This window comes from Narcine bancroftii, chromosome 4 (genome assembly GCF_036971445.1).
Source record: "Narcine bancroftii isolate sNarBan1 chromosome 4, sNarBan1.hap1, whole genome shotgun sequence".
Lineage (NCBI taxonomy): Eukaryota > Metazoa > Chordata > Chondrichthyes > Torpediniformes > Narcinidae > Narcine > Narcine bancroftii.
In genome coordinates, this window is record NC_091472.1 from 117,145,737 (window position 1) to 117,166,971 (window position 21,235).

The following is a 21,235-nucleotide window of genomic DNA, read 5'->3' on the forward strand; positions in this document are numbered from 1 at the left end:
AAAAGGGAATTTTAGTGTTGATTGTAGTGTCATGTATGTACTCTGACAATAAATCTAAAATTTGAATCGGAACTGCCCTCAACAACTTATTTTAAAAATATTTTTATTGATTTTAAAAGAAAAATGTTTATACATGATTTCTGATTACATACTTGAATTCAATTCATAGTATATACATAACATAAATTGTAATACAGAATATAAAACATAATTATCAGGCAACATATCTTTCTCAAAACATCAAAGTCCGATATTAAATAGAAAGTACTAAGATAGAATTAAGAATCTCATATCGGGACTATAAATCTTCTTCCTATTCTATAATGTGATCATTATTAATTGTCTACTATCGCCCGGTTTTCTCTAGAAATAAAAAAAAGAGAAAAAAGAAACCCCCTTGTTTTTATGCAAATTGTGCTTGATCTGAGTATTGCAGGTCCTTAACCTATCTAGATTTTACATATTGTTTCTTTAAAAGAATCACTACAGAAGTTGAATATAAAAACACCACGCTGGAGAAACTCAGCAGGTCAAACTGTCTTTTATATTAGCAAAGGTAAAAATACATAACCAAAGTTTCGGCCTTGAGCCCCTCATCAACATATGGAAAAATGTCAGCAGGCATCCGAATAAAAAGGTAGGGGGGGGAGCATGTTAGCAAAGGAAGGAGGTAATAGGTGGAGAAGGGAGGAAGGGTGCAGCAGTAAGCAAGGGGAGGAGGAATGGCTCGGTGAATACTTCTTCGCCACACCTCCCCTCTTACCTTATAAATAAAAGACACTGTTTGACCTGCTGAGTTGCTCCAGCATTGTGTTTTTACTTCAACCACGGTATCTGCAAATATTTGTGTTTTACAATAGATTTATTTGTGTTCTGTATTGCATTAGAAGAACCAATTTTCTTTCAAGTAAGCCTTCACACTTCTTGCACATACAGGCACATGATCCTTTATCCGGACATCTAAAATCCGGAAAGCTCCAAAATCCGGTAAGAGGGGAGAGAGGCGGCCAGGCGACCGGCGCTTGGGGGAGGCGGCCGAGGGTCCGGCGCTTGGGGGAGATGGCCGGGCGACTAGAAGGGGGTGGGGGTGGATATCGCAGCACAAGTTGGGTGGGCTTTCCGAAATCCGGAAAAATCAAAAATTTGGAACACACTGTCCCCCAAGGGTTCCGGATAAAGGATCGTTTACCTGTAATTAAATATTTTCTTGCTCTAATTTGAAATAATTTGACTTCTATCAGTATAGTAATGCTACTTTTCCCACAAATATATACCTTACAATTATACTGTTGAGGTTGGCATTGTAAACATTTGCTCAAGGTTCAACGTACACCATTTTAGCTCAAAGCATACCAGACTTTTTTTGCTGAGTTTTCCCAAAACTAAGAATGGTGTAAAGATAATTTTTGAATTATAGAGCACCATGGCAGTTCTTGTGTAATCCCCTATAGTGAATCATTTGTTTGGAATCAACTAAGACATTTTGAGTTTTGTTTTGTCTTGTGAATACTAAGAATTTATTGCAAATGGCAAATTTAACATTTCTGATGGTCCAATTGTTAAAAAAAATTATTGAGCAGGATTGCTAATTTGTAATGTCATTGACCAGATTTATCAAGATTCAGTTACTTTGAAAATGTGCTTCTTTCTTGCAACATGTCTCGTTGCAAGCTAAAGAAGCAGTTAGCACTTTTCTTGTATCTGGTTAATCTTAGTTGGCGTAAAGACAATGGATCTTTTGGCCTCCCTTGGCATGAAGGAGATAATGTGCCAGATTTGCAAGCTTTTTGTTTTTGCAGTGTTCAAGCTTTATAGTTGAACTAAATTTTTCTATCATCAAGCAATTCAGTTTATGTCAAGTACTTGTGCAGGATATTTTGAACAGTACTCCCAAATCCAGCAATCGTGTATCGTTTAGAGCCTGTTCTGCAATAAAGATTGGATGTGAATTTAGTCTCCAGGTATTACTTGCTGCTCAAATTGCATTTCATTTAAAAAAAAATCTTTGGAAATGTATTTTTCAAAGTTGAATATGAATATAGCTTATCGCTTTAAATCACAGCTGTATTTAGATATAGTATGTATGGTTGTGTTCAAAGATGTGACTTGTTTAATGGAAAAATAGTTTGAGTAAGATTTTAGGGTACATTTGTTTTATAATTAGTCTCTTTTTTTCTTGTTATCTTTCAAAGCACAAGAAGAAATATGTGCATGATCTTTGACTGTTTCAAATTAATATCTGCGATTCAGTTATTAGAGCCCGATATCTGGGTTCATTCCTGACCACGGGTGCCATCTGCATGGAGTTCGTATGTTCTTTTGACCATGTGGGTTTCAAAGATGTATTAGGTCAACTGGGTACTGTAAATAGCTCTTTGTGTGCAGGTTAGTGTTACAATGTTGGTGAAGTTGGTGGGGTATTTTAAAAAAAAAATGGATTAATATAGGATTAGTGTAAATTATATGGTGTGGACTTGGTGAGTTGAAGGGCCTGTTTCTCACGTATTTTGCCAAGACTCTAGCCTTCCAGAAGGGGTGCACTGTTCCCTTACAACTGGTAATATGTGATTTGTGTCTTATTTTGGTTGGGTAATGAGGGTCATAGAAATGCTTGGGATATTGCCACTGGCCATCAACTGGTGAATTTGCACAGAGATTCACCACCACTACTAACAGGCACCGAAAATATCACAAAAGAACGAGGATGTTTGCCCATAAGTGTATTTTGCCTACATTTATTCCTCAATGGATGAATTAAAAAGACCCAAATTCATTGCATTTTAAGTCAGACTTTGTGTTTAACTACACCCTTTTAGACAAAGTCTATTAAAGAAGCAAAGTAAAACAATGCAGGTTTCAAGAATTATAAAAAAAAGTTTGTTGGGCTTTGTGAGGAGAAAGCAGGATAGTTATTAATAAACTTTATGAATATGGTAGATTTTAAAGAACATTCCAAAAAAAAAAGAGAAATATATAGAGGATAAAACAGAGAATTTCAGAATGCAGGACTTTGTTAGCAAAAGGCTCATAAATCAAGAGGCTAGATCGAAAAGTATTCAGACATCTGGGAAGCTTCTTAAAGCAAGGAGATAGGAAGAAATGAGACCAGTAAAAGATTTAAAATCAGAGAGAAGGCTTTTTTAAAAATGCCAGTTTAACTAGGAGCCATTGTAGATCAGCAAAAAGATTGGTTATGAGTGAGGGGAATTTTATGTGAATTAGTTTTTTGTCTGCAAAGTTTTGAATGGCCTCTGGTTTAGGAGAACAGAGCAAGGGGGACCAGTCAGGAAAGTTTTGGAGTTTTTGAGTCTGGAGATGTCAAAGATTTTATGTAAATTTCAACTGTTGAGTTGAGGCAGAGATGCAATTATAAAATGATGAATTTAGATTTATGATGTGAAAACCAAGTAATACCAGGTAGCAGTGGGCTTCATCAGGACTTTGCACTCTATGTGGAATTAATGAACAACTACTATCTGAATTCGTGGGTCAAAGGAGAAGTTGGACACACTTGGGTAATTTCCTCTGGAGCGTCAGAGGCTGAGGAGAGATCTCATAGAAGTTCATGAAATTATTAGAGGCATAAATGGGGCAGACAGTCAGAATTATTTTTGAGGGTAAAAATTTCATATACTTGAGGGCACACATTTAAATGGAGGGAAATTTAAAAATTATGTATGGGACAAGCTTATTATACAGAGTGCTGGATGCCTGGAGTGGGCTGCCAGTGATAGTGGTACAACCACTTTATTTGCTGAAGAACTGCTCCAAGAATAATCTGGGAAACTGTTGGCTGGTGAACCTGCCATCAGCAGGGGATAGGTTGTTGGAATGTATCATTGGAGACTGGATATGGGTATTTGGATAGACAATAGCCCCTTTTCCACTGGCTCCCTGCTCCAGGCATTAACTGGGAATTTAATAGGACAGGGTCCAGTCGAAAAGGAACACTGTCTGAACATCAGTGTCAAATGACGTCATTTCACTTCACACCAGGGATTAACTGCCTCTACCCCATTTATATCCCCGGCATTTGCTGATGCCAGCATGCTGATAAAATTAGTGGAAAAGGGACAGCAGAAAATCACCCATTTCCAATTTAAAGTAGGACACTCTGATCCCCAGGGATGAGTGGTGTTCAGTGGAAAAGCAATTAGTGTCCTTAATTTCTCATGTTTACAATTGGCCCTTTGACATCCATGCTGTATAATTGTTTATCCTCCGCTGGCTTGATGCAAAGGCTGCAGCTGTCAGCCTGGCAGTGATGGGTGGAAGATACCTAAACAATAGTAAGTGATCCTTATTTAAATTTTATGTTGGAATGTGAAGAATTTAATCTTCTTTGTTTTACTGTCCCTTATTGCTGCCGTTGTTAAGTCTCGATCCCATTCAGTCCATTGTACGTTGAAATAGTTGGTCACAGTCATTAATTTACTTGGAGGAGTTTTTGACAGGATGTTGACATTGAATGACCACTTTGAAAGAACATTTTCACACTTGAGTCTGCATTCTCTGGACTTTGTAGTATGTGTATACTAAAAAGTGTTGCCATTACATAATGTGGAAAAAAAACCAAAGTAGACTGATCCTAATGAGGATAAAACTTGTAGCTACTTCCACTTCCTTTAAGTCTGTTAATTTTCATTGAGAAGCTATTGGGATTGAAATTAAAATGCAGGTTAAAAATTACTGCAGCTATCAATAAACTTCAGGTATCCTGATGTTGTTAAGGGGCCTTTGTATGTCCGTATATTGTTTTGTGAATAAAGTGTTATTTTTAGCTTCAATTGTGTGTGCATTTCTGTAGATTATTATGGAACTACTCACTCAAGTGTCCACTTGTGCACTGATGATATGTCACAAAGAAGAAGAATATGTCAGCATAATGTTCTGTGACAAATATATTGCATGTTTGATTGCTTTGTTCTGGGCCGATTAAAAAATTTTGGAATTGAATTGTTGTCTTGCATACTGTAACATCATAGACCAGCAGCAATAGAAAATCACCAAGCCAATGGTATCTTAAAACAATTTTTATTAATAATATAACATCTTACTTAAATTTAAACTTAACCCCAGCTATGCATAAATGAGGATGTGTGTGGATTACTCAAACCATTACAGCTTAGGCACAGTTCTGAAAAGTCCATTCAAACTTCAGTCTTCAAATTCTTGTGTTGAAACTCAAACCTTTAAACTGTTAAGAAGTAATTATTGAAGTAAGTGAGACACCAAGTCATCAGATTTCTCAAAACTTATGAATTCTTATCGAGTTGCTTTCGGAGAAATGTTCTATCATATGAATGATTTGTCACAACTCCTCTCTTCCTTGAATATTGTTACAAAACCTGTGACTTTCATGATGCGATGCTTCCATGAACCTAAACAAGGGTTAAATGAAATGGCCATTAGAATGGTCATGATCTAAATACAGGACTGTCACATTTGTGGCCCAAAATGTGAAGTTAATGAAACATTAAACACAAGTTTATCAGGTAAACTTCTCTGGGTCTTTATTCTCCCGTTTCCTTTGTTCTCTTGCTTGTGCTCTTATCTCTCTCTCATACCATGTGACTTCTGGTACATCTCATACATATTCATTATCATGACATCCCTCCTTTAATCAGAAATAAACTTTACCTTCACTTATCAATATCCCTCGGAAACATACAAACATCGTAACTAATGGTAATACTATAACTCAACTACATAAAATTTACTTCCTACAGCACACATATATGCACTTTATGATATAAGATTAAAATACTGTCCCAAAGTTCTTATTAAAACTATGGCACAAAGTCTTCGTATCGTTTGGGCACTTTCCGGTTTCGTTTCGGCCTGCCTGCGATATTGTCGTCGCTTCTCGGTTGTTCACTCTTGGCGTCGGAAATACTGCTCGCCACGGCTTCGGGTGTTTCTGGCGCTTGTTTCCATTCACGGTAAGGCCTGCCTCCTGTAGTCTAGATAGTACACGCCTCAACCGTTTGTCATGCTCTTCCTTCATTGGTGCATGAACTATGATGTCGTCAGAAATGTTGGCAACTCCAGGAATGCCTTGAATCACTCGATGGATTTCATACTGGTAGATCTCTGAAGCTGCATTAATTCCAAATGATAGTCTCTTGTAACGATACAATCCACAGAGAGTCACAAATGTAGTTACATCTCGGGAACCTGGATCCAGCTCTAATTGATGATAGCCCCACTTCAGATCAATTTTTGAGAATACCTTGCTGGTAGTTAGTTCTTGAAGTATTTCCTCCACTGTTGGTATAGGGTGTCGTTCTCTAATTATAGCTTCATTGGCCATTCTCATGTCAACACATAGTCTTATGTCACCCTTTGGTTTGGGCACAATCACTACGGGACTGACCCATTGTGTCGAATGTTCCACCGGTTCAATAATGTCTTGTTCGATCAATTCTTTAATTTTGGCTTTGACTTTCCCAAGAAGTCCAAACGGAGTTCGGCGCATTGGTTGTGCCTTGGGTTTGACCGTTTCATCTATCGCTAGCTTCAATTGTCGACCTTTCAGCTTTCCTACTCCATGGAAGACTGCGGGGAATTCTTGCTTCATATCCTCGTATGACTGAATTGAATTGACACAAGCTCCAATATGAAGTATTGCCAGGTCTTGCGCTGTGCTTCTACTCAGCAATGGTTCTCCCCTCTCTTCTATGACCATAAACTCTGCTTCGGTGTACTTATCTCCAGCTTCAACAGTTGCAGTAAAACATCCAATGGTCTGCAATGGCTTGGTTGCTGTGTATGGATACAGTTTCTTGGAACACTTCTTTGAGGTACAGATGATCTTTTTCCTTTTCAACTTCTCCCATAAATGTCGATCAATCACATTACTGTCACTGCCTGAGTCTACAATGACCTGCACTGTCACTCCACCAATGATCACTGGGACCTTCTCATGATGTACTTCATTCAACGTAAATTGGTAACAACTCTGTTCCTCCTGGGTATCATCATCGTCACCGTCTATCTGGCGAATGGTATCTTTCTTTCCAGGATACTTTCCTTTCCCCCAGGCTTTGCCTTTGGAAGTTGTACTCTTCCTCTTCTGGTCTGCATTGGACTTGCTTTTGCACTTCTTTGCAAAGTGGTCCTTACCTCCACACTTTCTGCAAACTTTGCCTTTGGCCGGGCAATATGGGTCTTTTCCAAAGTGACCTCGGTTTCCACATCTATAACACTCCACGTCCTGTGTCGACGTATATCTTGGCTGATTATGGCGATCTGAGAGCCTCTTAATTTGCTGGCTTGAGTTGTCTTTCAGGGTCATGGTATGAAATTGCCCTTCAACAGCCTCTAATGCAGCAGCAATGGTTAAAGCATCGGTGAGTTCCAACTCACTACCTCTTTCCAGTAGACGTCTTCTGAGTTTATCTGATCTGCAGTGCTGTACGACTTGATCCAATAATTGGTTGTCCAAATCAGCTGGCATGTAATTACATCCAACAGCTAGCTGGCGTAGTCTTGTCACGTACTGAGCAATTGTCTGGCCATCTTCTTGTCTCGTTCTCCGAAACAAATGGCGTTGAAATGTAGCATTCGGTTTCACTACATAGTGTGCATTTAATGCATCTACCGCTTTCCGGTACTCATCCTTTCTTCCAGTATTCAAAAGTGTCTTAAATGTTTCCCGAACTGCAGGTCCAGCAGTGAAAAGAAGTAACGCCCTCCTCTGCGCTTTTTGTTCAACTGTACCGGTATGTAGAAATAGGCCACGACTGTCGGCGTAGGATTCAAATTCTTCCAGCCATGCCTTCCACTTCACACTTACAGTACTTGCATCACCCGTAGGGTCAAAATGAACAATTCCACTATGCATTAGAAAGTCACCGTCTGCACCAGCCATGAGGAAATATTCCAGCCCCAAAAGTACTGAGTCACAGAGAAAATTCTTATCACCTTGAAGTTGTCTGTAATCCTCTGTAGTCTTGTTTAGTCTTTAATTTTCTTTAAGCTTCTTTCATCCTCATCGCCAATGTCACATTTGTGGCCCGAAATGTGAAGTTAATGAAACATTAAACACAAGTTTATTAGGTAAACTTCTCTGGGTCTTTATTCTCCCGTTTCCTTTGTTCTCTTGCTTGTGCTCTTATCTCTCTCTCATACCACATGACTTACGGTACATCTCATACATATTCATTATCATGACAAGGACTGATTCTGCTTCCATTTCCCAGACATAGGTCAATCAAAAATGATCATTACAATAGCCATTGTAGATCACTACTCTCCTTTGATAAGGAGGAACAGCAGAAGTGACCATCTCTCCCAAAGTCACTCCAATTCTGGTCTTTCCATGTGACTTTCTGTTGAAATAAGTGCAGTTTTTTAGTATCCAACTGTCTCAATCACATGATTTGATCAAGACTGGTTTTTAGTTTCAATTTTCCAAAAGCCTGAGTCATAAGCAGATGGCATTCTCTTTGAACAGATGTCTTCTTGAGTAAACATCAATTGTTATAGTCTTTCTATTGAAAACAATAATGCTGTTTACAGCTTTGAATTAAGTGCCAGACTGTCTGTTCAAAATGTTGTTATTTGTGAGTGTCTTTCCCTGCTCCAACCCCCAAAGTAACTTCACTTTAAGAAAAAGCCTGCAACACGTCCTTCCAACTGAGGAAACTTTGGAGTTAAAAAATTTTGTCTTAAAAGCTCAATCTACATATTATGTTTGCTGTGCTGTGGCATTCTCTGGTTCTATCCTTCCATTTGGTTAGACCAAAATTTGAGAATTTTCTAATTGTGGAACAAACTGCTTAACGAGGCTGCAGAAGTGGGTACTATTTTAATATTTTAAACGAAATTTGGGTGGGTATGTGGACAAGGAAGGTTTAGAAGGATATGGGCCAAACACAGGCAAATTGGACAAGCTGATATAGGCAACTTGGTTGATATGGAAGTGTTGGGCTGAAGAACCTGTTTCTATGCTCTAAAAGTACTCTGGAAACATCTTCATCATGTGGACCATAGCCTTTGATGAAAGAAACTTATGGCTGCCTTCTTATTCAGTTGGGTTGGATAATAAAGGCAGCCCATGCCAGTGATAGCTCTTTGCCACAACTGAAGAAGTTTTGCAGACAAATATTGTTCAACATTGTTCTTTAACAAATAAATATGTAACATTAATGACAGGACCTTGTGATTAAATATGGAACCCTGTATTTCTTTAATTTCAGGGAATATATTTTAGCTGTTAATGTAATAGTAATAACGTCAAAAAATCGTGCTCTTAAAATATACATTGATCTTGAACACTTCAGAAGGTGAATTAAAATTGGAGGTTCAACACTGATTTAAAACTTAGCTTTAACAGCGCTGATGTTGCAAAGGGCTCAGAGGAGGTTCATAAGGATAATTCCACAAATAAAAGGTTTATGATGTCTGGAGTGTTTGACTCTTGGTCTGTACTCATTGGAATTTGGAAGAATGAGGAGGCATCTCATTGAAACATTTTTAATGTTGAAAGATATGGTTAGAGTAGATGTAAAGATTGTTTCCCAGGGTGGGAGAATCCAGGACAAAAGAGCACAACTTCAAGATTGTCCATGAAATTCTTTAGCCAGAAGCTGTGGTAAATCTGTGGAATTTGTTGCCACAGGTGTTTGTGGGGGCCAAGTCATTGGGTGTATTAAAGGTTTTTTAATTAGCCAAGGCATCAAAGATTGTGGGGAGGTGAAGGCCAAACAGAGGGGCTGAGTGGTAAAATGGATCAGCTCATTATTAAATGATGGGACAGACTAGGAACATAGGAAGTAGGAACAGGAGTAGGCCAAAAATGGCCCATCGAGCCTGCTCCGCCATTCAATACGATCATGGCTGATCTAATTTATGACCTAACTCCACCTACTTGCCTTCTCCCCATATCCCCTAATTCCTCTATCATGTAAAAATTTCTCTAACAGAATTTTAAATATGTTTAATGAAGCAGCCTCAACCACTTCCCTGGTTAGAGAATTCCAAACATTCACTACTCTTTGGGAAAAACTATTTTTCCTCATCTCTGCCTTAAATCTACTCCCCCGAATCTTGAGACTGTGTCCTCTCATTTTAGTTTCCCCGGCCAGCTCAAAAAACCTTCCTACATCTATCCTATCCATACCCTTCATAATCCCATATGTTTCTATAAGATGTCCTCTCATTCTTCTGAACTCGAGCGAATACAATCCTAGACGATTTAATCTTTCATCAGAAGTCAACACCTTCATCCCAGGGATCAACCTAGTAAACCTCCTCTGGACTGTCTCCAAAGCCAGTATATCCTTCCTCAAATATGGAGATCAGAACTGGACACAGTACTCCAGGTGCGGTCTAACCAGTACATTGTACAGTTGCAACATTACGTCCCTATTACTGAATTCAATTCCTCTAGCGATGAAGGCCAACATTCCATTTGCCTTCTAATAACCTGCTGCACCTGCAACCTAACTTTTTGCAATTCATGCACAAGCACTCCCAAGTACCTCTGCACAACAGCATGCTGAAGTTTTTCACTCTTTAAATAATATTCAGCTCTTTTATTTTTCTTGCCAAAGTGGATAACCTCACACTTACTAACATTGTACTCCATCTGCCAGACCTTTGCCCACTCATCCAGCTTAACTATATCCCTCTGCAGACTCTCCACATCCTCATTACAATTTGCTCTTCCACTCAATTTGGTGTCATCCGCAAACTTGGCTACACCACATTTTGTCCCCTCCTCCAAGTCATCAATGTAAATGATGAAGAGTTGTGGGCCTAACACTGACCCCTGCGGCACCCCACTTACCACTCTCTGCCAACCTGAAAAACTCCCATTTATCCCGACTTTCTGCCTCCTATCAGACAACCAATTTTCAATCCAGGCCAATATACTTCCCTGGACTCCTTTGCTGTAACTTACTGATAAGTCTCTTGTGCGGCACCTTATCAAACGCTTTCTGGAAATCTAAATATACAACATCAACCCTTACATTCCAAAAGTTTCACTATTTCATCTTTAATGATGGCTTCAAGCATTGTTCCAACTACAGACGTCAAGCTAATTGACTGATAATTTCCAGTCTTCTGCCAACATCCTTTCTTAAAAAGTGGCGTCACATTTGCTGTCTTCCAGTCTGCCGGGACCTGCCCAGAATCCAAGAAATTTTGGTATATGACCACCAATGCATCAACTATAACTTCTGCCATTTTCTTCAGAACCCTTGGATTTGTCTGGCTTTAGTCCCATTAGTTTCTCCATCATTACTTCCTTTGTAACAACTATTTTATCAAGGCCCTCCCCAACATTTGCATCCTTAACTCCGCACTTGGGCATGCTGGACGTGTCTTCCACCGTGAAGACTGACACAAAATATTTGTTTCATGCCTTGGCCATTTCCTCATTTTTTGCTACCAGTTTTCCTTTCTCATCCTCCAAGGGTCCTATGTTAACTCTGGCCACCTTCTTCTGTTTTATATATTTATAAAATTTTTTGCTTTCTGTTTTTATATTTTGTGCCAATTTACTTTCATAATCCTTTTTCTCATTTCTTATTACCCACTTTGTAACCCCTTGTTGTCTCTTAAAGTTATCCCAATCTTCCAGTTTCCCACTGCTCTTTGCAGCTTTGACTCTATATCCTTTTTCTGCTTCGGTGCCTTTTGGACTTGCATTCTGTCTACTTTCCAGCCTGATCCTAGTAGTCAAGGATTTCTCTAACATCTATGTACCTCATCTACCTATATGAATACAGAGGTGAATAAAAGGACACAAGAATAAGGAAGAAAGAGAAATGAGGGGAGCTGGAGGAAAGGAAACACAGGGAAATTGAAGAAAAGGGATGGGGGGGGTGGAGGAGGAACCTAATGGAAACAAGAGGTCAATGTTAATGCAGTCTGTTTGGAAGGTTCGCAGACGGATCATGAGGCATTGTTCCTCCAATTTGTAATCGTCTCATTTGAGCAATGCATGAGATCATGGACAGACAAACCATAATGGAATTGGAGCAGGGAATTGAAATGGGTTGGCCACTGGGAGAATCAGAGTAAAGCTGCTGAACAAAGTGATCTCCCAGTCTGCGTCCATTCTCTCCCATGCAGATGTGACCACAATTGGAGCACTGGATGCAGTAGATTCATAAGTGTCGCCGCTTCACTTGGAAGGACTGTTTAGGGCCCTGAATGGTGGTGAAGGAGGAGATGTCAGTGCAAATGTAGCATTTTCTGCAGTTACAAGCGGGTAATTGTTAGGAGGGGATGAGTGGACAAGTGAATCGATGCGGGAGCGGTCCTTGGAGAAGCTGAAAGAGGAGGGGAGGGAAAGATGTGTCTGATGGTGGGATCAGGTTGTAGGTGGTGGAAATCAACAGTCTCATGCCTGCAAGCAATATCATTGCTGAATTTGGACTGATGGAACAGAGGAATTTGTTGACTTTTTGTAGGAAGATGGAGGGGGGGGGGGGTGTTGGCTGTCAAAGATCACATAGAATTAAAACCAAAGACAACAGTACCCAGAGCTACTTAGTTTGTCCAATAACAGTCAATTTCTATTAATTTTATCATTCTGAAGAAACATTTCTGTGCAACTGTACCCCCTGCTTCATTCAGGATTTGCCATTCACAGGTGCTTAGTTCTGACCGAAGCACAGGGCTGAAAATAAAACTGGTCAAAGCTATGAATGATATTGTGTGTGATTGAGATGATGATTTCTTTTACTATCCTCATTGATCTCCTGTGCTTTTGGCCACCAGGTACTTCATTTGGTTTGGCCTTTTTAGCTTTCACCCAAGATGACTTGCTGTGTAGCCTTGTAGTCATATTCTGTTATTGAAGGTGCTTACCTCTACTATGGAATTTGGAAAAATGGAATTACATGTATAGGCACAAAAGTCATTCTCCTAACAAGACTCATCCATGTCCCTAACTACTAAAACTTTAACATATCATTTTGTATAGTTCATGTGTGAGCAGTTTCCATCGTGCACATTAATGCAGTTTTCTGAAAAATGGGCTGCTTTGCCTTTGGTCCCGATCAATACCCACTACTTAAATTATTATGTCCCTTTGATGGCTGCTATGTTTTTTTTGTACCCCTTTCCTGAGCCCTAAGATGAAGGGAATTGCTCTGTTGCTGTTAGGTCTGATATAATTGGCAATGCTTGAATAATGTTGAAGATAAGGAAGATTGTGAAGTTATCTCTCGATGGCTTCAATATGGAACAGAATTAAGACTATGATATGTGCTTCACTTTAGCAATGATTCATTCAATGCAGGCATATTTAGATGCGCATTTCAGAAATGAATTGTAAAACTATTGTAAATCCTGATGATGTCATGCATTGCATAAATCAGTGAATTGATAGATTCACTAACCATGGATGCATTGAAATGATGGAGCAGTGTTTGTATTTGATTCGACAAGTGAAACTGCGGAAAAGAAGCATGTTTGATAACTACTAGACTTGAAGTTTTATGGACTGGGTCAGTTGATAGATCTGATGTGCACAGGGAAATGACATTCATTGTATAATGAAGTGTAGCAACTTGCTCATGCCTACAGCTTTGTTAAGCTTTCTGTCTTTTACAAGATATAATGTGAAAATGATGGACTGCCCTCTGGCTTTACTGCTTTGATTTAGACAACTGCACAGTATATTGGCATTTGCTGGGCATGAATTCTCACCTCAAGTTCTAATGAAATGAAAACTGTTTGAACTGCATGTTGCCAGATTAGATTAATGGTCTGCTGAGCTTCTTCACAGATCAAAATATCATAATTATCAAGCTGGAATCTCGGATAGATACCTGACACATGTGGCAGGGCTAGCATGCCATTACATCCTATTAGTTGAAACAAGGAGAGATCATCAATTGCGGTACATTGCTTCCGGATGCATTCCATGCCTTTTATCTTGGCTTTGAAATAGAAAACAATCAAGATCCCTCACAAGGCCCCTCAGTGCCCAGTGACTGTGCTCCTGTGGAGCACGTCGAAAGAATCAAAGGCTTGTTGATCCAAACCAAGGTTTTTATTAACTCGAAGACTGGAGCCTATCACATGTAGGTCGACCAGTCCAGAATGACCTGGTCTGGCTAGGAGCAACCTTTTAAGACCTGCCAGTAGGCGTGGCTACGCTCTCAGCCAATCACAGTCATCCTGCACAACAATCTGTACATATGCACATTGGTGATAGAATCTGTACTATCACAGCTCCCAATCTCTGATACTGAGGTGAATGGAACATTCAGGAGAGTGGATCCTGGGAAAGCGACTGACCTGGACTGTGTGCCTAGCTTGATCATGAAAACCTGTGTGAATCATCTGGAGTTTCTCCTCTTTCAAGCTCCTGTTTTAGTCAAATGGGATTATCTTTGTGAGGATAGTATAGAAGGAGAGACTGAATGGTCACAGTTAACATTTAACATTTCACACAAGTCACAACCCAGCGATAATTCGATACATTTGCAAAGGCACTGATTTTGCAAGGGGGAATCATTCTGACTGCTGTAGAGAAAGCAGCTTTTTGAAGCAGCTCTGGTGGCCACTCATTTTTGTGAATTCAGAACAAGGCATGCTCTGTGAATGACTGGTCTTTTTCAGTGGATTGACCTGGGCCAGGAGTCTTTTTGGAAGCTTCATTTTAAGTGTGACTAACAGTGAAGTCACTTAGAGAGACTGGTGCCAGGGTCTTGGAAGCTTCGTGTAGGCCACCCAGTTTGAATCTTATTTACAAAAGGACCAGCAATGTTATGACCACAGCTCGTGAGGATAGACATTTCTTCAAAGGCAACACAAGAAGAATTTGTGAGTCTGTAGCAGCCACAACTCCAGTCTTTACATCAGTTCAACATTACTTCTGGGCCTCAAATTTCAAAGGCCTATGCTTCAACACTGAATTTGAAAGACTGAACTTTGAAGTAACTTTCTAGATTTTGTCCTGGACCGTAATGGTTTGGGTATAACACGCACAAGGACACAAAACTTCTGTAAAGCTGGGGATAGATTTAATGTTAAGGATAGTTCAGAAGTTAAGACAATAGTTTAAGAGAAATAAAATTAGTTTTTTAAACTTAAATACTGTCTGGTTCATTGTCTATTGCTGCTCTTTGTGTGGTGTGTAACACTGCAGTTATTTTCAACTTTTTGCTACAATGATCAGAGGTTTCAAAAGGGCATCCATATTACCAATGCCCAAGAAGATCAAGGTGACCTGCCTCAAAGAATATCAGCCGGTGAAATTGAAATAGATAAAATTTGAATGGATTTTGACAGGATAGATGGGTTATTGATGTTTGCTTTAACTAAAATGTGTTGAACAAGTTGTCATCTCAAAACAAAAAGTCACCTATTCAAAACAGATGAGAAGCTATTTCTTAATCCAGAATCTTTGTGCACTATCCTTGAAAGCAGTGGATGTTTTCTCTGAGTTTGAACAACACAAAGTTTTAGATGTGAAGAAATCGAGGGATATGGGGTGAGTGCAGTAAAGTGACAGAGATAAAAGGGCCACATGGCCTATTCTTCCAAATGTTTTCAGTCTTCCTAATTAATTTTCATGAACCATTAATAAAGTTCAAAAGAAGTTCAAAGTTTAGATTTATTGTCAGTGCATTCATGACATCACATATAACCTTGAGATCCTTTTTGCTGCAGGCCAGGCAGAATTTCTATTTATCGTACAAAAAAAACTGCACTCACGAAAGGCTGTGTATACAAAAGAGAGAAATGTAAATAAAGAAATAAATGCAATACAGAAAAAAATGCAGTACTAAATGTACAAAGTAAGAGTCCTTTAATGAGTCTCTGATTTTGTTGTTTAGGAGATTGTTGGTGGAGGATTAGCCTTAACCTGGTAGTACAAGTCTTATGGCACCTATCCCTCTTTCTTGATGGCAGCAGTGAGAAGAGAGCATGTGGGAGATGGTGTGAATCCTTGATGATTACTGTTCTCCAACGACAACGTTTCATGTTCATTTTCACAATGGTGGGGAGAGATTTGCCTGTGATGTATTGGGTTGTGCCCACTACATTGTGCAAGGCAGTCTGCTCTGAGGAATTGGTTCCCCCATACCTGATTGCATCCAGTCAGCACATTTTTCACTACACATCTGTAGAAGTTTGTCAACGTTTTCAATGTCATACTAATTCTCTGGAAACTCATAGGAATTAGAGGCACTGATGTGCTTTCTTCACAATGTCATTTGTGTGTTGGTACCAGGAAATGTGCTCCAATTATGGTGATGCCCAGGAATTTAAATTTGCTTCCCTTTCTCAAGTCCACAATCTGCACCTTTACTTTAGTGAAATTGAGTGTGAGGTTGTTGTTACTACATAACTCAGTCAAGTTTTCCGTCTCCCTCCTGTATGCTGACTAATAGCCCTATTTTGTACAGTCTACTACCATGGTATCATCAGCAAATCTGTAGATGGCGTTGTACTGAGCCACTTAGTCATTGGTGTCAAGTGAGTAGAGCAGGAGCCTAAATGCACCCCTCCAGAACTGATGTAGATTGTGGAGAAGAATTGATTGTGGTCTGGAGGTGAGGAAATCTAAGATTTATTTATACAATGAGGTATGTTAGGTCTGCTTTGTTCGAGAATGAGTGAGTCAGACACCAGACTGAGTCAAAATCAAGGTTCTTTATTGTAACACTTGCAACTAACAGTGTTAGTTGGAGAAGGCGCATTCTCCTGATATCAGCAAGTGGTGTTTTTTTATACCTCAGGACACACACTTAGTAAATTATCATACCATTACACTGTCCAATGAATAAACTGTTGCTACCCTTCACTGTTAGTCTGCTGCTCATCAGCTTGTTAGTGCCAAACTTATCTTGAGCGTACAAGGTCACACCTGCATCCTGTTACTCCATAGTACCGGGTGACTCCTTCTTTGGTCCCATCTCATGATGTTTTTACCTTACAATCCCTCCTTTGTCCTCTTTAGAGGACAATCTTGCCCTGACTATGCTACCACCGCGTTACATTAGTTCGCCTATTATTGCCAAGCTCTATACAGGTTCTGTTCACGGGGTTTTTCGGCTGGTGGGTGAGGGCTCCCCCCAACCCTCTTTAGCGTATTCCCCCCATCCGTTTCCCCGAACCCATTGCCCATTTACAAGTTTTCTCCCCGTTTGCCCCCAAGCAAATAACTAGCTATCCCTTCTAAGCATTAGTAATTAGTTAAGATAAAAGTTAACATTTGTGCTACAATCTATTTTATAATATTTGTTCTACAATCTATTTTATAATCCCTCCTCCCCGTCACATTCTCCATCAGACTCCGGATCGATCTCAGCAATTTTTGACGCCTCCTGTGATGTGAGAAAGTCCCGCTCCGTAGCTTGTAGAGCTTGATATTTTGGAGGCAGCTCATCGCGGTTGGCAAAGGCTCTCTCAATGGTCCTCGTGACCAGCGTTCGAATGCATGGAATACAACAACAGCCACAGGTGATAAAAATGGATACAGAAATGAACAATCCTAGGAAAAGTTGTCCCAACATTGTGCCCCATTTCCCAAACACTCCATGTAACCAGGACAAAACAGGGTTAGAGATCCAGATTGGGCTTTTAATTCCTTCGCCAATACCTTAAGTTTTGCAGCCCCTTAGTGAGTGACCCATCTGGCCCTGCGTTATTAGAGATAGAAGTGCAGCATAGATCGAACTGGAAGGTGCTATCCTTGTCTTTATCTATCTTCAGAATAACTTTGGCCCCGCATGGATCCGAACTACTCTGTTGGCTTGTTTGGCAACCCATCAGCAGGAATGCCCATAGGGCCCTCGGCATTGTCCAGATGAGTTTCATCATATTTTCCAATACTCGCTACTTGTTGTTTTGCCTTGGAGCAAAAGGCAAAATGATGCCAATTATTATCCCCTGGTTTGTCAATTCTTACCAACCTATCTGTCACGGCGGTAACAGTATATGGTCCAATCCATCTAATTTCAGTCCAATGTACCTTCCCAGGTTTACGGATATACACCAGGTCTCCCTCCTTCACTGGAACTCCTTCAGTGTCCGGGTACTCCTTATTTGCATTCGCCACCTGTTGTGAAACTAAAGCAACCATATTACCCAGCAGCTGCATATAATGGTCCAGTTCCACTTCCCTTTCTTCCCAAATCTTTACCCAGGCTGGATCAGTCTTTGGACCGGGCATGGGTCGACCCGTTAGAATCTCGTGTGGTGACAGGAAGGTATCTTTGGCCTTCTCTTGTCGCATAGACATCAGTACTAATGGCAATGCCTCGACCTAATTCAACCTGGTCCCACCCAAAACCTTTCCTAATTTGGATTTTATCGTCCTGTTTGCCCTTTCTACTAGCCCCTGGCTCTCAGGCCTATAGACACTACTGAAACGGTGTTTGATCCCTAAGTATTCTTCAACAAGTCAGATCAGCTCATTCTTAAAGTGGGACCCATTATCAGAGCATATTCTGCTGGGGACCCCGTAGCGGGGTATCAACTCTCGTGTCAGCCAGCCTATTACACTATCCGCATCCTCCCTCTTCGTTGGGACAGCCTCCACCCACCGTGAGAACCTACCTACCGTCACTAACAGATATCGGTATCCTTCCTTTGTCCTAAGGTCAGTACCCATATCTGTATAGTCAATATAGATCTCTTTCCATGGGGCTGTCGGTACTGGAAATCGTAAAAGCGGGTGGGGTAAGGTGATCCTTTGGTTATGCCCATTGCAGATAGTCATTCAGCTCTAAAATTGTCAATGTGCTCGCGTAAGTGGGGATTCCACCAATGTTGTTTAAGCGTATTATAAGTTTTGGTGGCGCTAATGTGAGTCGGCCCATGTGCTTCTTCAAATAATAGCGGAAGTAATTGGCGGGGGGCAACTATCGTACCTATTGGGGAGCGCCAGACATGTACTGTCCGATTGTCATAGATGATCTCCTGTCGTGTAGCACCGCGTTTCATCCATTCCTCTTTTTCACTTGGGCTAGCTTTTTCCTGTATTTCTATCAGGTGTTCAATATTTGGTGGGGGTCCCTCTCCCTCCTTCTCTTTTTGGTCACTCAACTTGCTACTATTTTCTCTTCTCTCTAATTTGTCTTTTTTGCCATGGGACCTCAGAATCATCTCCTGTATAGGTTCTTGATATCCAGTAACCTGTTTGGCTGCTCTGTTAGCCGCCGTGTTTCCTTTCCCTTCCTTTGTGTTTTGTAGGGAATGGCCTGCCACCTTAATTAGGCTTAGAGCCCAGGGAAGCATGACTGCCCTGACAAGTCTCCGTGAAACCAGATCATGTCGGAGAGATTTATTGTCAGAGTACATACATGACATCACATACATCCAGAGACTATGAGAGAGAGCGCGAGAGAGAGCATAGCGGGAGTAAGAGATAGAGAGGCAGATACACAGAGCACGAGAGATAGAGAGAGAAAATGCCTTTCATTGGCCCCACTGGGAGAAAAGTCTTCAGATTAACACTTCCGTTTCATGGTTACACCTTTAAAAGGTTCTCATTCTGTGATCACTGGTCTGGATCAGATTGGGTCTCCCACCACTGGGAACCACCACTCCTTCCTTCCCTCCCACCTCGAGTGAGCTATACGTCAGCCCACAACGTCTGCCCTGATCCCACAATGGTGGGGGTGCAGGAAAGAGGGAGGGAGAGAGGATAAAACAGGATCCCATTTGATGCGGAGCTGGAATTGTGGGCACAAAATTAAAACCAAATTGTATTTCTCTGCCCTGCCCCACCTGGGGATTTCAGGGCAGCACCGCCACAGATTGGGATTGGGAGGGGGAGAGGGTGAGAGAGGAGGGGGGGAAGAAGAGAGAGAGGGGGAGAGAAGAGAGAGGGGGGAGGGGGAAAGGAGGGAGGGAGAGAGCAAACCCGGACACTTCGTGGCTGGAAACCGGAAACAGGCACTTTTCCTTTCCCTTCTGTGTTTTGTTTCTTCCAGCTTATCTAAGACCCTACGCTTTAGAATTTTGTTTCCCTCACCTGTCAGGAACATCTCAGCGCTCCCGGGTAACCACCCCATCTTCTTCCAGCGATCTACACATTTTCGGAGAATTCTTTGTTTCTCCAATGCCTCTTTACTGGTATTTGGCTTCTCTAATTCCTGATTAATTTCCCTAATAACTTGGTCAAAGGTCTTAGCAGGCAACTGTGCAGCCATTGCTGTGGGGTCGCTTCCTAATGCCTCTCTTAATTTAGGTTCTTGTCCGTTTAGAGGATCTATGTTAACAAAAATCGCCTTTAAAAATGTCTCCTTGCAGGCCGGATGACAAAAGTTTTTTAGTGAAACAGTCTCCAAGTCTGGTCCTCCGATGGACCTCAGACTGTCCTGTATACTCTGATTGCTCGTCTTCCACTCTCTGTTTTCCCAAAGAGGTCTGAAAGTTAGGTTACAACTAGGAAACCAAGTTTTTGGGCTATATTTTTGTCCAGTTTCCCTGTACCAATCTATGAATTTACGTAACTTTATCTTTAACTTTAACTTTATCCTTGGCGATGCTGGGAATACCTTCATTTAACTTGTCAAAAATATTTCGAATAAACCGTGTGTCTCTTAAGATTCTGAAAACTTTTTCATTGATATCTCCTACCTGATCCGGACACAGCTTTTGCAGTCGTTGGTCGTCGCCCTTGTTCACCAGGCAGGCATCTCTGAGTACTCTTTTTATCGTCTCAAGGTCTCTAATGTCCGCTGTGGTATTCCACCACGGCGAATTTGGGAAATAAATTCTTAAGTTTTCAAGTGTACAGACATTATCATACCTACCGGACATTTATAAGCGAGTCTTATACAATTGAGACCAATAAGCCTGAACCTTCGTTTTCTTTCAAAGCCCAACCTTCACTTTGGAGATTTCTCCTCTTAATAACCAGTTTAGGGCAGAAAACTCGGGTCCCCAATTGTTCTTAGACCACCTTCTCACTCTATTTGACTTTGCAACATCACAATAAAGACTTTTTAAACTCTAGTAGTTTGTCGGCGAAACACTTATCAAATGTCACTAAAACACCTTAAGGACTTTTATAGTTTTGTCTGTAAACACTTACGTGTTACAATCCTGGCAGGTGACGACCTTCAATTATGATCATCTAATTTGTCCGATCTCCAGTTCTTACTGGCAATCATAAAGATTTTAAGAGAGAGAATTTTGTTAAAACAGGCTTCTCTGGACCTTTTTGTCAGCCGGCTGAGATGATTGTCAAGAAAAACAGAAACCGTCGTCTAGTGTCCACTCACCCATCACGTCGGGGTCACCAAAT

General features: G+C 40.6%; 1 protein-coding gene across 18 annotated transcripts in view; it reads left to right on the top strand.

Moving 5' to 3' along the window:
- fbrsl1 (fibrosin-like 1) overlaps nucleotides 1-21,235 on the top strand; it is an 898,034-nt gene that overhangs the window by 198,774 nt on the left and 678,025 nt on the right. The window contains exon 1 of one of the 18 annotated variants that reach the window (XM_069932539.1): nucleotides 17,351-17,439. The exons of the other annotated variants lie outside the window; for them this stretch is intronic. Within the exon in view, the coding sequence (XP_069788640.1) occupies nucleotides 17,389-17,439 (51 nt within the window). The 5' untranslated portion in view covers nucleotides 17,351-17,388. Of the gene's footprint in view, nucleotides 1-17,350; nucleotides 17,440-21,235 lie in introns of those variants that run through there. 18 annotated transcript variants of the gene reach the window in all.